General features: G+C 44.2%; 1 protein-coding gene and 1 long non-coding RNA gene across 4 annotated transcripts in view; both read right to left on the minus strand.

Moving 5' to 3' along the window:
- Positions 1 to 10,611, minus strand: part of BANF2 (BANF family member 2) — a 36,079-nt gene extending 25,468 nt beyond the window's left edge. For 2 of the 3 annotated variants that reach the window (XM_029071633.2, XM_029071632.2), the window contains exons 1-2: positions 10,506 to 10,611; positions 2,155 to 2,217 (exon numbers count right to left, since the gene is read on the minus strand). In XM_029071633.2, the coding sequence (XP_028927466.1) occupies positions 2,155 to 2,217; positions 10,506 to 10,562 (120 nt within the window). In that variant the 5' untranslated portion in view covers positions 10,563 to 10,611. The remainder of the gene's footprint in view (positions 1 to 2,154; positions 2,218 to 10,505) is intronic. The other variant, XM_039913191.1, reaches the window with a different exon arrangement.
- A 5,094-nt stretch (positions 10,612 to 15,705) lies between these two features.
- LOC120638592 lies at positions 15,706 to 16,221 on the minus strand. Its single transcript, XR_005660320.1, has 2 exons — positions 16,134 to 16,221; positions 15,706 to 15,917 (listed from the first exon to the last, which is right to left on the minus strand). It is a non-coding gene; the product is annotated as an uncharacterized LOC120638592 (long non-coding RNA).
- Between the last annotated feature and the right edge of the window lie 68 nt (positions 16,222 to 16,289).

Below are 16,289 nucleotides of genomic sequence, written 5' to 3' on the forward strand. Positions count from 1 at the left end.
TCAAAATAAATGAGAACACATAAATACATGGTTTTTATGGAGAGTGTAAAAGGTGAAATGGCTCAGGGTGATGGGAAATTAATTGGGGAAAACTTGTTGGATGAGGTGGGATTTAAAGGGAGATTTTGAGTGTGGAAAGAGAGGGAGTGTCAAGCCAGAGAACAGCATGATCAGAGTGAAGGAGGGCTGTGGTGCCCTGATACCATCATCAGCGTGGTAGCGGTGTAGGGAAAAGGAAGGGCAATAAAGGGTACCCAGTGAGACAGCTACACAGAGACACATTTGTTTACTCAAGCCTAGGCACCTGGCTGAGTTTTCTGCCCTTGATCGTGACTTTCTATTCTGGCCACAGGAAGGCTGGCTCTGAGTCTGCATTGCACACATGAATGCTTGGGGGCTGAAAAGCTCTTCCCAGGAGACCAGAGGAGGAAGTGCTCATACACAGCTTCCTATCTCTAGCTAGCCACACTATCAGTGCAGTCAGTATCTCCGCCTCAAATCTGCCAAATTGGAGGTACCTCCCCATTGCTTCGGGGTTTAAAGATGGGAATACCGGACTGCGTCTCCCTCGCCGGCCCCTCCTAGTGCACTTCATCTACTAATACTAATGATAACTGTGGTATTTAAGTCCTTAGAATGTGCCAACCACTGTACTTAATGCTGGGATAGGTACAAGATAATCAGGTTGGACACCATCCCTGCCCCACATGGGGTTTACGTTCTCCGTAAGAAGGAGACCAGAGACCAGGAGACCAGGTCTTGAAGCCCCATTTTACAGATGAGGAAACTGAGGAACTGAGAAGTGACTTGCCCAACGTCAGGCAGCAAGCAGGCAAGTGGCAGAGATTAGTTGCCAAGTCCCCTGACTCCCAGGTTCATGCCCTTTCTACTAGCTCACGCTTCTGCTGCTTCATCTGTAACAAAGGAGATGGAAATTCATGAGCTTTTTCCCAGGAGCCATACTGGAATTGCAAAAGCCGAGTTTTTATTATAACTCCGCCTGGCTCCTTTTGGAGGTAGGGAGCAGCAAAAAAGAGGAAAGATCACATGAAGCAAAACCAAATTTGTGGCTGCTCCAACTCCAGAGCATAAGCCAGGGACTCCTCCGAAGGCAACATCTACCAGAAGTTCTAACCAGTTGCTTTGTCAGAATCTCTGCATTCTATCGGTGAGCGTCGTCACCTTGCTCCTTGCAGTTTCATGAAACTGAGATGTTTCCTGCCAAGAGCCATACTTGAAAGTAGCTACTCTGGGCGTTTTGAGGCCTTGCTCTACCTCAGTGGGGCCATGCACTGTGGTACATGAATGGTGCCCATAGATTTCAAAAATGCTTTGGGGAAGACATGAGTAATTCACTTACTGACTGGAGGGTGAGCCCAGATTGCTATTTCTCTATTTAATTAATCAAAGCCGGGCTAGGGTTGTGGTTCTGGGAGAGAGCCTGCTCAGACCTCAGAAAGGGTGGGGTACAGGGTATAGGGAGCTGTTAACACTCATTATAAAAGCAGCTGTCTTCTCCCTGTTCCACTATAGGCTGGACCAACATGAAATGGAATGCATATTTCCATTTATTCAGTGGTATTTATTAAACATCTCCAGTGTGCTAAGCATCATACTTAGTGCTGGGGGGAAAAATACAACTTTGAGAATTAGATTTAGTCTCTGGCCCTCTACAGTCTAATAATAATAATGAGGTGCCTGCAGAGGCTCAAATTTTTATTTTGAGCCCAGAGAGGAAGAGGGGCAGGAATTTTTAGAGGGATGGGGATTGGGGATGGACAGTCCTCAAAGAACTAATGCCAATCTACCAATCGATAGTATTTATTGAGCACTTACTTTGTACAGAGCACTGTATTAAGCTCTTGGGAAAGTGCAGGCCAGTTGGTAGACACGATCCCTGCCCTCTAGGAGCTTTAGGCCAGGAAGCAACATTTTGGGAGTGTTTTCAGCCCCGATTGGAAACTCAGGTCTCAAGTAAGATCTGGAAAGAGCAAGTGTGCAATTCTAACTCAAAAGCCATGGGATGATTGTCCCCATGGCCTCCGGGACTTGGGCACCCACGGGTGCCAGTGGGGTCAATACAGATTTGGACTCTCCAACCTACCATACTTCTCAGCTAAGGTCCAATGCATCTAGTGGATTTTCTCTACTTACTTCCATGACCCATGGCACTTCTTGACATTCCTGAAGATTGCATGTCAACCCTGAAGTCAGCACCTGGGTAGAGAGGATTCATGCAGATTTAGAAAATAAAATCCAGGCTTTTCCACTTCCACTCCAGTGCTGCTCTCCAGCTTGCTCTGGCATCCAATTAAGCAACCACTCTTCCAGTTCAGTGAATGCAGGCCCCAGGGTCACTTCTTACAAAACAACAAACTTTTCACACTGCAGCTATGGAAAACTCTCCGCCACTTCTTCTCCCTCTGCTGTCAGAGGGGTGTCACAGTGAGAGCTCTGGATAAACCAGAGGGTATGTCAAGGTTTGAGAGAGATGCAGAGCTCTCACTGGACAGCTAGAAGTTGGGGAGATGTCACAGGCCAGCCCAACCTCCTGATTACTTCAGCCATTCAAATGTCCCTGTCTATGGTTGTTTTAAGCAGATAACATGCCATCTTGGACCAGTGAAGCTCACTTCTTCCCTTAACAAAATTCCAATATATAAGGCATAAATGCGTATAGAACTACTCTGCCACTAGGTCTGTTCACTAGGTTCCTGAGTTGCTTAGACTCCTGGGCTGATGGCTAGATGCCTTCTCACCCTCTCCGTCCCTAAATTTGTCTGCTAACTCTGTCGTATTCTCCCCAAGGGTTTAGTACAGCACCTAATAAATATTCTGATTGATTTTCTCAGCTGTGGGCAAAGAACATCCCCACAGATTCTACCACAGCTTTTCAAAGTAAATTTAGAGTTCCTTAATTCCTTTCTCTCTCTTTGGTTGCTCAATTATCATCTTTCTTTCGCAACTCTAAGATAGGTAGGGTGGAGTCCTCTTCAATCATCAGGCTAAACATCTTGGCATTCCTTAAAGTGCTCTGCTTCTTGACTTCATTAGCAAATTCAAATATGCCACCCTGCCAACCTTGGGGTCCTGGGATATGTGTCATTGAATTACAACCTCAAGGCCCTATACAAAGTAAATTTTATGGACATCCCATAGACACCTATATGAGCTCTGACTGATCTCTCCCAGAACTCCTACTAGCAGACACCTGCATGCTCCTATCCTCCTAATTATCCTGATCCCACATAGACTGGTTTTCACCTCCTAGGCTCAGAGGGAGACCCCAGTTCCCCAAACCTAAGACCTAACATGGCCATGAGCCACCCACCCTTTGGCTTCTGGCTCCTGCTCACCTCCCTCTGAATTCTCTTTGCTGGTTCACCTTCAGTGAAACTCAGGCTGTGTATTTCTTGGCCTCTCCAATGTTAGAATAAATCAGCTGACCTCACCAGCAATGTGTCTGTTCCTGTCCTCTTAGGCAATATAGGTACAGTACAGCATAGTATTCTAAGATGTTACTGTGCTCAGAGCCCAAGACTCTTAAGAAAGGCAAAGAGTGGCTTGGCAGCCACTTGACACATGGGCAGAAAGGAACAAATAGAAGAGACTCTATGGACTTGCTTACTTCATGTGTGCTTGGGTGACTTAGTGGAAAAAGCACGGCCTTGAGAGTCAGAGGACGTGGGTTCTAATCTCAGCTCTGCCACTTGTATGCTGTGTGACCTTCAGCAAGTCATTTAACTTCTCTGTGCTTCAGTTACCTCATCTGAAAAATGGGGCTTGAGACTATGAGTCCCAAGTGTGACAACCTGATTACCTTGTATCTACCCCACTGCTTAGAACGGTGCTTGGCAAATAGAAAGGGCTTAATAACTACCATAATTATTATTATTACTGCCTTACTCAAGCATCTCCTCCCCTTCAGGTTTTTTTTTAACTAATCGGTTGAATTTATTAGGCATCTTTTGTGGCAAAGCACCGGTAGGTCTTTTAGGGGAACTAAAGACACTGTCCCTGTTCTCATACTGGCAGTGCTGGAGGTAGCTCTGTGGGGAGAGAAGAGTACACAGAGAAACAGTGACTTCCACCTCCACCGATCCCCATACTGGTACCTCCCCTCCGCTCCCACCTGCTGCTGTCACCATTCTCAGGGGAGCTCTGGTGGCTGGGGTCTGATGGGGATAGGAGCCTGAGTCCCACTCCCTTTACAAGTCCCTTTCCCGCTTACCCCTAGCAGCGGGAGTTGGGATTTTGCTCTGGAGATGTGGCAAAAAGGTATTTCCTAGCATGCTTTGCTCTGGAACTGACTCTGGCAGGCCCTCCCCTTCTTCACATCTAGCAGAACCACAAAACATCTCCACTATCTGGGATGGTCATAAATCCATATCCAATCACAAATTATGGTGTAAATGACAATATGGCTCATTTAACTGCTGATGTGAAAACACAGTTCATCTCTCCATAGAGTGGTAAGAGCAATTCACTAGCCAGTATCTCCTGTTTGGCTGAATGACTGTGAAGCCAGGGATCAAGACATATAAAATCCACCTCCCATTATTGGTTGGCTCCCAGATTACTCAAGACCCTCGTGGCCTAGTGAGAAGCAGTGTGACCTGCTGGAAAGAGAACAGGTCTGGGAGTCAGAGGACCTGGATTCTAAACTGGCTCTGCCTTTTGCCTACTAGGTGACCTGGGCAAATCACTTAACTTCTTTCCTCATCTGTAAAATTGGGATTCAGTACCTGTTCTCCCTCTTATTTAGATTATGAGCCCCATTTAGGTCAGGGATTCTGTCTGACCCGATTATCTTGTATCTATCCCAGTACTAAGTAGACTGCTTGGCACATAGTGAGAACAGATACCACAATTATTATCATTGTTATTTTTAGCCCCACCTAAGCACTCACAACATCCTTTTATACATATCTTACATAATCTATTACTTAATCACTAACTTGTGCATTTTTCCTTCTTCCTCCTATCTCTAATTTGTTTTAGTCTCAAACCTTAATTAGACTGTAAACTCCTTGAGGACATGGATGATGTCTACCAGCTCTAGTATACCACACTCTAGTGTCCCGCACAACTTAGCACAGTGCTCTACACCCAGTAAATGCTCAATAAATACCACTGATTGATTAATCATGTGTACTAATTTTATTGTACTCTCCCAAGCACTTAGCTCAATGCTCTGCATGCTGTAAGTGCTCAATAAATACGATTAATTGATTAATTCTGACAATTTCATTTTATGAAGAATTATTGTCCACTTAGGATCACATCAAACTCTGACAATCCATTGTAACATTCTAACATGCAGAAACATGCCAGTAGTAGAGGTAGTTAGAGAACTTGGACAACTAATAACAAGCTGGATAATCAGCCCCTTGACTATACTCTGAACCAACATTCCCAAAAGCTGTAATAATTAAGTAAAGGAAATGAAAGTTAGCAGAGATGGGGCCCATTTCAGGGTAACTCCCCTAAGGGGAGTAACGCTGATTATCCAAACTGCTTTCCTAGGTATTATTTTTTAACGTGGCTTATCACATCTGTCTGTGTGGGATGAGTTTCTTGTTTGTGTTGTCACTGGAGTGAGGTGTACCAGGCAATGAGCAGCTAGTGACCTTTCGACAACTTCCCTCAGCCTTGGGTTCCAGCCAAGATCTCAAATGTAGAGGTGCCATGGAAAGAGCACTTGTAAAGCCAGAGTTGGGAACATGAGAGCCAGAGAGCCAGCCAGCCAGCCAGCAGGTATGTACCGTGTACACAGCGGGCTGCCGGATTCTCTCCTTTGCCTCTGGAAAGGCTCAAGCAACATGTCTTTCCAAGAGGAAAGAGGGCAAATGCCAGTCTTCAACCCTCCCCTGAAACGGAAGCTGTCTTTGACCTGCTTAATTATCCAAGTCTGTTTCCTCGTCAGTTCATCTCTTCCATTCCTCCGCGCAAATTCGCGGCCCGGAAGGCTCAGGCCAAGGCTTGTCCGTCATTCTTGATGGGTGGCTCCATCGCCTTCATCCACTCATCCATGGATCAGAGCTCACTCTGTACAGAGCACTGTACTAAGTATATGGGTGTACGGGTGAGTACGATAGGGTAAGTAAACATGATCTGAGGAGTTTACAATCTAGCAGAAATAAGTGTGGTATTTGTTAAGTGTTTATGATATCCAGCACTGGAGTAGATACAATACAATCAGATCAGACACAGTTCCTGTCCCACCTGGGGTTCACAGTCTAAGGAGGACAGAGAACAGGTATTACATTCTGATTTTACAGATGAGAAAAATGAGGCACAGAGAAATTAAGGGAAATGCCAAAAAGGTCGCACAGCAGGCCAATGGCAGAGTTAGGATTAGAAACCAAGTCCTCTGATTCCCATGCTCTTTCTTCTAGGCCATGTTGCCTCTGTTTGGTGTTTTCCCACCTTTAATATGCCTCCTAATCAGTCAGCTAATCAATAGTATTTATTGAGCTCTTATTCTATGCAGAACACTGTCCTAAACTCTGGGAGAGCACAATAGAGTTGATGCAACCATCCCAACCCTTAAGGAGCCAATAATCTTTCTTTACACTCTAGCTCTTGATTTCCATTCCTACAACTGCTTGTACTCAGAATACTTTGGCTACTGGGTAATTTTAATTCTACCTCAACATACATGTGTCCCCATATTCGAAGAAGGCCCTAATGGTGAAATTCACATACAGGTGTGTGTGTAACTGAAAAGCTCAATACAGGACCGTTGGTCCCAACTTCAATGTGCACACACAAAGACGGCCCCTTGCAGTGTTGTCGGACTTATTGTTCGCAGCACTCGATACTGTCTCCATCTCTGCCTCTTTGTCTCAATGCTTTCAATTAAGGGCTCTCACGCCTCCCCAGTGTGACTGCCCACTGGTCTGAAGAACTATTTATCCTTTGTTTCTCTGAAATGAATGTTACCTTCAACTAATGGCTTCTGTTGCTCAAACCACAAGACGGCGCTGCTGGGAGAAAGGAAGCAGCGGGAAGCAAGGCCAGTGGTTTCCAGAGTTGTGATTTCTCTCTCCCCATAACCCATAGAGCCTCCCTCACCACCCCCAGAAAACTGGGGTTTGCCAGTCATCTGCCAGTCACCTGTGGATCACTGTTTCCCAGGCGAAGCTTTGTTGCTTGACCCCTGGACCTGACCCTTCTGACCAGGCCGGAGACCAAACAAACCATCTAATCTAACTGCCTTTCTTGCCCCTGGAGACGATCCAGTGCCCCATGCTTCTTGTCTGAAAATGTGTAGGGGTGGATAAGCACTGTTGTAGGGGGCTGGTTTTCCTTCTTTTCCAGCACTTGGGGGTTCACAGTCTAAATAGGAGGAAGTAGGATTTAATCCCCATTTTACAGATGTGGTTACTGAGGCACAGTGAAATTGTGACTTGTCCAAGATCACACAGCAGACACATGGCAGAGTGTGGGACTGGAATCCAGGTTCTCCTACTCTCTGGCCCATGCTCTTTCCATTAGGTGTTGCTATTTCTCATGCTGTGCTTAATGTGAGGAAGAATTTACTTCCAGAAGTGAGAGGCTCACCTTTCCCTGAGATTTCCCTCTCTCCTCCCAATCATGTGGGCAGACAAGTGGCAAAACTGGGATTAGAACCCAGGTCCTCCTGACTCCCAGGTCTGTGCTCTATCCACTAAACCATGCTGCTTCTCATTTGCATCAGTTGCAAATTCCTTTCAACTGGTGTCTAACAACAGTCCTACTCCAAATGTCCTCCTTATGTGTCTGAATTTGGCATTTTTGTATCCGCTGCACAATCCTCTACATGGAAGGGCCCTTTTCCTCTTTCAAAAATGGCCCTAGTCTAAGGCTGCAGGGACGCGGTGTTCTTTTATGAGCTCCAGAAACTGTTCATTCTAAGGGGAGGTTGTGCTTAATCTTGGCAATATTTTATGACTGCATTGCCTTGCCATTATATATTGTACATTTAGCAGGTTGCTCCTGTTCCCTTTGCCTTCCAAAGTCTGGATGCTGGAGTCAGAATAGTCTAGTGGGAGAGTGAAGGACAAGATGAAAAATTTATTTTAAAAGGTGATAACTGAGTAAAAAACAAGGATTCCTCTTCTTGTCCTGCATGAACAGGAACCTGCAACTAGAGAAGTAGCGTGGCCTGCTGGAAAGAGCATGGGCCTGGGAGACAGAGGACCTGGGGTCTCTAATCCGGCTCTACCACACACTTGCTGTGTGACCTTGGACCAGTCACTTAACTTCTTTGCGCCTCAGTTCCTTCACCTGCAAAATGGGTGTTCAATACTTGTTCTCCCTGCTACTTAGATTGTGAGCCCCATGTGGGACGTGATTATCTTGAATCTACCCCAGTGCTTAGTAAGTGCTTAACAAATGCCACAATTATTAATTATTATTAACTAGTCGTTGAGGGGAATATTTGAGGATCTTGGCATACAGTATGGCATTAGTGTGGCATAGCACCAGGCGAATTTTCAGGAGCAGTTTTTCAAGAGGAAGAATGTCAAGCCACTAGATAGCCTTGAAAAATGTGACTAGCATCCTGTGCTGATTCAGTATCCATCTCTAAGGAGATAACCTCTAACCTTTTCCCCTCACCTGGAATGCTGACTCCACCTCACTTCAAAGACTTACTAAAACCCACCTCTTCCAAGAAGCTTTCCCACGCAGACCCTGGGAAAGACTACCATCTCGCCTTCTTGAGTAATCGGTCTACATTTCTAAATTAGATTTGCATATTTTAATTCTTTAGAATTTTAATTTTTATACCCCAAAGCGTGAACTTCTTTCAGGAATTGAGTATTTGTGTTTTTGTGCTTTCCCAGCTTCTTTAAAGGCAGGGACTATTTCTTTGTGGTAAATTCCTCCCGCTCCAGTACCTGTTTCAGTACTTTACACAATTGGGAAGTTCAAAAATCCTGCAGTTGATATTCCATAGGAGTGTAAATCATTAAATCGGTTTGTTAATGTGGTCTTGGTCCATCCGTCTCGTAACACATCTACAAGGTGGTGGCAGATAGATATTAATAACAATGTTTTCAAAATGAGAAAGCAGAATGCCTAGAAAGGTGAAGTAGCTTATCCAAGGTCGGCCAGCGGAATTGCCACCAGGGAATCCATTTGATTCTTGATCTGTTTAATAGCTTTGAAGATATAGGGAACATAAGGGCACATATGGTCCAATTCTTAGGTTAACTCATTTCTAGGACAACTATTTTCTCTCTCTGTTTGGACAAGCGATCAGCAGCAAAGCCAGCTATTGAGGACATTTCTGTGGCATATAGTGACCCTGTGAGTCAAATGTGCCCAAGAGATATTCTAAGATTTATCGAGCAGCCAAGAAAATGATTCCCCAGGGCTTTACTATTTGGAAGCTTTGAAGAACCATGGCATTCTACCCTGAAATTTGGATGCTGGATTTGGAAGAGACCAGGTGTGTGGCTTGGTGGAAAGAGCACAAGCCTGGGGGTCAAGGACCTGGGCTCTAATCCTGCTTCTGCCACCTGCCTGCGGTGTGACCTTGGGCAAGTCACTTAACTTCTGTGTCTCAGTTCCTTCATCTGCAAAATTGGGGATTTGATACCTGTACTCCCTCCTACTTAGGCTGTGAGCACCATATGGGACCAATGAACCCCAGGATTTGGTAGTACAGTGCTTGGCACATTGTAAACACTTGACAAAAAACACAGTTATTAGAGGGTCTTAGAAAGGAAAAGGGCTAATTAGTGAAAAAGCTGAACACTGACAGCCTCCACTCAGCAAGCCACGCAAAGTCCCAGGATGCCACACCCTGGGGAGAGCTTTTAAAGATTGGTGCTGTTTTACTCCTTCTCTTCCTCCCTGACAGCCCTCGAAAGGGCAGATAAGTTTAATGTGGAGTAAGATTGCCAGAATATCTCATGAGATAATTCTATCTTAGTCTGAAGGCATGAGGGAAAGAAGGTGATGAAGCTGAGGATTTGAGTCATAGACTGTAAACTCCTCCAGACTGTAAGGTTGTTGTGGTCAGGGAATGTGTCTACCAATTCTGTTATAGTGTTATACTGTACTCTCCCAAGCACTGTACTAAGTAGGTGCTCAATAAATAAATGCAATTGATCATCAGTTCGAACTCTGCCTCACAAAAATAATTGGGTTGGAAGAGCCTGGCACCTGTAAACCCCAGGGAAGCTTTTGTATCCTAGTGAAGATTATTCCTGCCAAGACTTTTCTTGTGGAACTGGGCCAACTCATGCACTTACCTCGGGAAGAAATAACAAGGAGAAGATGACAATAGGGGCTACTTACACATATTTGAAATTCCAAAGTATGCTGAGGATTGGATTATCTTTACTCACTTGGGGGGCCTGTTCCCAACTCAGATTTTCCAAAGTTTGTTAGCAGTAGACTCAACGTTGACCGAAGCATTGCCCAGTGCCTAAGAGCCAACTGAATGAATCTACGGTTGGAGAGCGGGCTTCCCTCCGGTTCCACAGGCATGCTAAAAGTTGGGAACTCACCTCCGATTTCATTGGTGTCTTTGGGGTCAGGCTTCCGGTGTCTTTGCGATGAGCCATTTGCCGAAGAGTAATATGTATCCGTATCCAGGGGAGGGATGTGCCACAAGATACTCAATAGCTGACATTATGATGTCATTACATAGGCATGGGCTCTTGCTTCCAGATAGACTGCCGCTTTTGGCTTGCTTTAGCTAGAGTATAGACAGCCAGATGCTGTGGGTGCTTTTATCTGATCACTCATGCCTACTGAAAGAACCTTGTGTCCAACTACCAAACATCTTAAAAGTCCTCGAGGAATGTCTGTAAAGTTATGGTGGATTCCTCTTTAATGTTCCTACCCTATTTTGAATCATTACTGATTCATCCAATTCAGTCTTACAGATGACTTGATTCTTATATTGTACTGAGAATTTGATAAAGCCCACAAAGAAATTCCCAATGCAAACTCTTTCTGGACGACTTGAGATAATAGTCATTAAGGTTCGACCTGATTTACGGTTTGCAGAGTTTAACACATGGCAACTTTATATTTCTCATTCAATCAACTCCGTAAGGAATACCGGGTGTAAAGTGTGACAAGCCTATGAAGGCACAAAGGATTTTAGAAAAGCTCTTGAGCATCTCTGTCTCTCTCTCCCTCTTTTTTAAATGGTACCGGTTAAGCGCTTACAATGTGCCACGCGCTGTTTTTCCTTTCCCTTGTGCCGCGGGAGAGGTTTCAGCAGGGCTGAAAGTTTTTTAAAAAATGTAAGTGGAACTCTGTGTGAGAGGACATTGGATAGGGATTAGGGGCCAGCAGAGGACAAGGAGTGGAGCTGCCACGTGGCCCCACCTCCAACCCCCCCTAATCCTTCCAGCTTCTTGCTGCAGCTGCTGCCAACCAGGGCCATGTGGGCACTGCCCCCTGCTGACGGGAAGGTCTGAGGCCACTTCCGTAGTAGTAAAAATAATAATAATAATAATAATTATGGTATTTGGTAGGCACTTTCTACTGTATTAAGCATTGGGATGGGTGCAAGTAAATCGGGTTGGACACAGTCCATGTTCCACATGGGGTTCACAATCTCCAACCTCATTGTGCAGATGAGGTCACTGAGGTACAGAGAAGTGAAGTGATTTGCCCAAGGTCACAAAGCAGATGAGTGGCAGAGCCGGGATTAGAACCTGTGACCGTCTGACTCCCGGACCCAAGCTCTATCCACTACACCAGGCTGTTTCTCCATCATAGAAAAAGAGCTTTCATGCTGGAGTAGCCTTTCAAGAGCGGAGTTCCCGCTTGTTCTGGTTTCCTCCCAGCAGTGGGCCTCAGGTGGAAAGTTATAATGAATAACTTGTCTTGAAACAAATGAGTTTTATGGCCTCACTTCAGGTTTTAGGGGGCCAACTGTACAAATGAAGTGCAAACAACGGGCTTCACTGAATTAGAATGGTGTCTGCTGAGTGACCTCGGGCAAATGACAACTCCTCACTGCCTCGGTTCCCTCATCCACAAAATGGGGATTCAATACCTTTTCTCCCTCCTTCTTAGACTGTGAGCCCCATGCTGGACCTGGTCACCTTGTCTCTACCATATCCTTTAGTACAGTGCTTGGAACATAGAAATCACTCAACAAATATAGTAATAATAATGATATGGCATCATTCTGAGGAACAGAAAACTGTGAATGATTGGATATTTTCCAGGAATAAAATTTAACTGCAATCCCAAATCTTACTACAGTTAGAAACCTCCGTGAGCTTTTCTGTGGGTGTCAAACTGTAAGTGAGCCCATCCAGGAAATCACTCAAACCTTCTGCTGTTTGGATCTGAGCACAGAGAAGTCATTTGGAGGAGTTGGGGAACACTTGGTGGGGTCAGTCCTCATGGTGGGGAGGGGAAAGATGGACAATGAAATCCTCTCAGAATGTAAATTCCTTTAGGACAAAGACAGTATTTACTATTCCCAGACACCTCGTACAGTTCTCTCTGTACACACAAGGTGTCCAGTAAATGCTGTTGGTGGCAATGAAAGTTTGACCAAAGTGATATCGTTTTGGCACGTTATGGGGATGATCCTGGACTCTAGATGTGTTTGCCCCAAATTCTATACTAAAAAGAAAACCAAAAGGGGGCAGATTTATTCTTTGCCTCTGGGCCCACCCGACCCTGAATGCCTAATAACGGATCGGATTTTCCCCAGTACGTATGCTACCAAACTGTCCCCAGCTTAGCGAGAACGTTGCTCTCGAAGAAGCTAACTTCCTGCCAGGGAGGCCTAGGGAGAATAGAGTCTATTGTGTTTGCAGGTTTACAGCAATATTAACTCTGTTAATGCCACTGAGCATTCAACATGGGTTCAGCTAGTGAACACCTGCTGTACATGTCTTTATGCACGGGGATCATACTAATGGAAAGGAAAACCAAATCACTGATTCCAGGGGAACACTAAGTGATGGAAGCTGACGAACCAGCAATATTAATCACATGGAACCTTTATCTAGCACTGAGATATTTTCCCTATGTTTTGCAGCCATTTTTATTAGGCATTTCTTTCAACCATCCCGTAAGACAGGTTCCTATTGTTATCTCTCTGGAACAGAGGAGTCAACTCGAGCTAATGAACGGACTCGTCCAAGGTTACGTTACCAGCGACATAACTGGAGTTAACCTGCAGAGCCTACGAGTGGTCCGCCTGCTAGCTAACACACTGAATCAATTGCCTGGCACAAGAGAACCTTGTACAAGGAGAGCATTGTCCTGCTAATAAAAAAGATTCAATTACTAGAACCACTTGGGAATGTACCATTTCTAAATTAGACACACCTTTCACTATCCATGTTCTTTCTCTTTTCTCCCCCTTTCTTGGTTTCCCCTCAGCTTGGACTACAAATCACATCGATCAATTTCACCTTTCCAGAGTCCTTGTCCTATTTTTTTTTTAAGTTCTCCTGTTGGTGTTAGGGCTTTGAGTACCACAGCAAAATGCTATATCCAACTCAAAGGTGGATCTCCTTCCACCCTCTCCATCTTCCCTCCCCACCCCCCCAAAAAATTGAATATTATTTTTGGGATTGTTCCCAGATCCAAAATTTGAGAGTGGAATCCTGTATCAGTTCAATGTAATCTTGCCAAATAGGTTTTGGACCATATATGCCTGCAAAAATGTTCTATCAGTTCACAAGAGATTTCCCAGACATTAAAAGGTAATTTGTGTGAGACAAAAAAGAAAGGCACTGCCCAGCTGTTCTCCATCTCCAGGGACAACAGAAAGGTAGTGTGAAAAAAGAACACCATTGCATTCAAGGATCCACTGATCTGAAAATGGGACTGATCCTCTAAGGTGACTAACTAAAAACCCAGTGGTCAGAATTTATCTCTGTATTTGCCTCCATGTTTGCCTCTTTCCTGATCCCCAGTCTCTGCCTTCCCTGTCTCTGCCTGCCTCTCATCTGTCTCTCTCTTGTCAACTTCTTCCCCTTCTGTTTCTTCCCCATTCATGTGTGTGTGTGTATCATTTCAAGAACCTTGATTGGTTTAGATTCTGAGCAGCCCCTAGATCTCTGTCAAGGACCTCTCGCTTTCTACATTTCTTTTATCTTTATCTCCTTTCATGCCACTAATATCCCTTTCCACCTTTTTTCCTCTCTTCCATCTCTCCCTGCTTCTTTGGCCTGCCTCTTCTCCTTTACCTCTCTCCTTCGAGCACGGCATTGCTATGATTTTTATCACAGGATCCTAATGTGGAAACCAAGGAATAAGTGTTGTTTTATGATTAGAGTTGAGAGTTGGGGGTGGGAGTCGATTAGTTTGAATAGGAAGGGGCTTGGGTGGTCTTTCTTAAATCTTGTTTTGGGACTTAGTAATCTGCATCTCATTATTTTGACATCAAGCAGTCTTTCATAGTTCTCCTGGGAAAGTAATGTAATCAATGATGCTCTTAGGTGAACTACTGCCTCACACTTTTATTCTTCTTTGCACTAAAGCGCATTTCTTATTATTGTTTGGGTTTTAAATGTGACATTCTGTCAAACTTTGTCCATTGATACAGGGCCAGTTGAAGGCTCAGGTAGGATTGTGGACAGCTGAAATGAGGGGCCTTTAGGCTAAAAGATCATCCCTTCCCTACCTTCCACAAAAGATTCTTTCTGCGGTTTTCTTGAGATGGTTTTAGAAAAATTCTCCATCACTTCTGTATTTTCTAATGGCATTTAATTTTTTCCTCTGGTAATTTTATGTCGGCACTATTATTTTCAAACTATTGCCACCCTGTCTTGTACTCTTTTCCCCCATTTTTCTGTTAATTATTTTAACTCCTTTATCTCCTGACTATCTAGATTGCCAGCTTCTTCCTCTAGACTGTAATCTACTGGTGGAAAGGAAGCAGGTCTGCCAACTCTATTGCATTGTACTCTCTCAAGCGTTTAGTATAGCACTCTGCACACAGGAAGCATTCGATAAATGCCATTGATTGATCGATTGATTCATTTAATCTTCTGATTAAACTTTCCCTTTCTTCCTTTCCCTTTCCTTCCATTGGACACCATCTTTCAGCAAGGGAGGGACTGTGTGTTTCAATGAAGTTGAGAACGCAACAGGCCTAAACCAGGCAAATGGAAGCCGAAGAGGCAGATGAAATGTTCCTCAACACATCTTGTATGTTAAGAATTAACCGGATGGGATAGTTGTCCAGAGAGAGGAAAAAGGGATATGGAGAAAAGTATTTGTCTTTATATTAATGTCTGTCTCCCCCCTCTAAACTGTAAACTCCCTATAGGCAGGGAATGTGTCTGTTGTATTTACTGTCCCGAGCGCTTAGTATAGTGTTCTGCACATGGTAAGCACTATGTAAGTAAATACCGTTGATTGATTGTGAATGAGAGATACACTGAAACTGGAGTAAAGGCTATGCTGCTCCCTTCTTCATATAGAATACATGCTGAGATGGAATAAGGGTTGTAGACTAATCCCAGTTAATGCAGGTGATTGATCATTGATGTAATAAGGAACTGTCACGATTAAAAATGGAATGCCCAGGAGCCTAACCTGCTCACTCAATTTCAGCACCCATGCCCCTTTATTTTCTATGGGAAATTGTATTTTCCTTAAGTGCTGGTAAAATTGATTAGTGTTGGGAAATATGTAAAATTGGTCAGACAAAGGGATTAGGAATAGACAGGATTCAGGAGGAAGGGGAAGTGATTTATGCGTAACACAAAGACCAAAAATTAATATTTTAATAAATCCCAGGGAACCCTAACTTTTGCAATTGTTCATGTGGAAACTTTGTTATACTGAAGTCGGCTCGGGTTAATTTTGGAACACACTTTCCAAAAGTGTTCTTCAAAAAAAAAGTGATTGTGGTAGGTATAAAAATGAATTGGCTGAATGGGTTCATTCATTTTAACTTCCTCACATGCTTCTCTTGATTGTTTCTGTTTGACAAAAAGAAAACCAAAGCGGAAATTCAAACACTTATGAAACATGATAATATGAGATTAAAAGTGCAACTAAAACAAATGACCCAAAAGCCTCCTCAAATTGTAGAAGTCAGTGGGAGTGGGGAGGGAGGCCGTGACAGAGACAAATGGCTGGAAGACCTGAGCTAGTAAAGGGGAACTTGGAGAGTGGGGAGAGGCATTTTATTTTACCCTCGAAGGTCCTTCCAGTTGGTCTCCTCCGTGGCCCTCCTGTCACTGAATTCACATTGGCCAGAAATTGCTGATGCCTCTGCTGGAGTTTCTGAAAATCAATCAACATCCAAGCTGGGTTAGTATAGTGAGTGATGATTCCCGTAGAAATAAATA

This window comes from Ornithorhynchus anatinus, chromosome 9 (assembly GCF_004115215.2).
Source record: "Ornithorhynchus anatinus isolate Pmale09 chromosome 9, mOrnAna1.pri.v4, whole genome shotgun sequence".
Taxonomy (NCBI): domain Eukaryota; kingdom Metazoa; phylum Chordata; class Mammalia; order Monotremata; family Ornithorhynchidae; genus Ornithorhynchus; species Ornithorhynchus anatinus.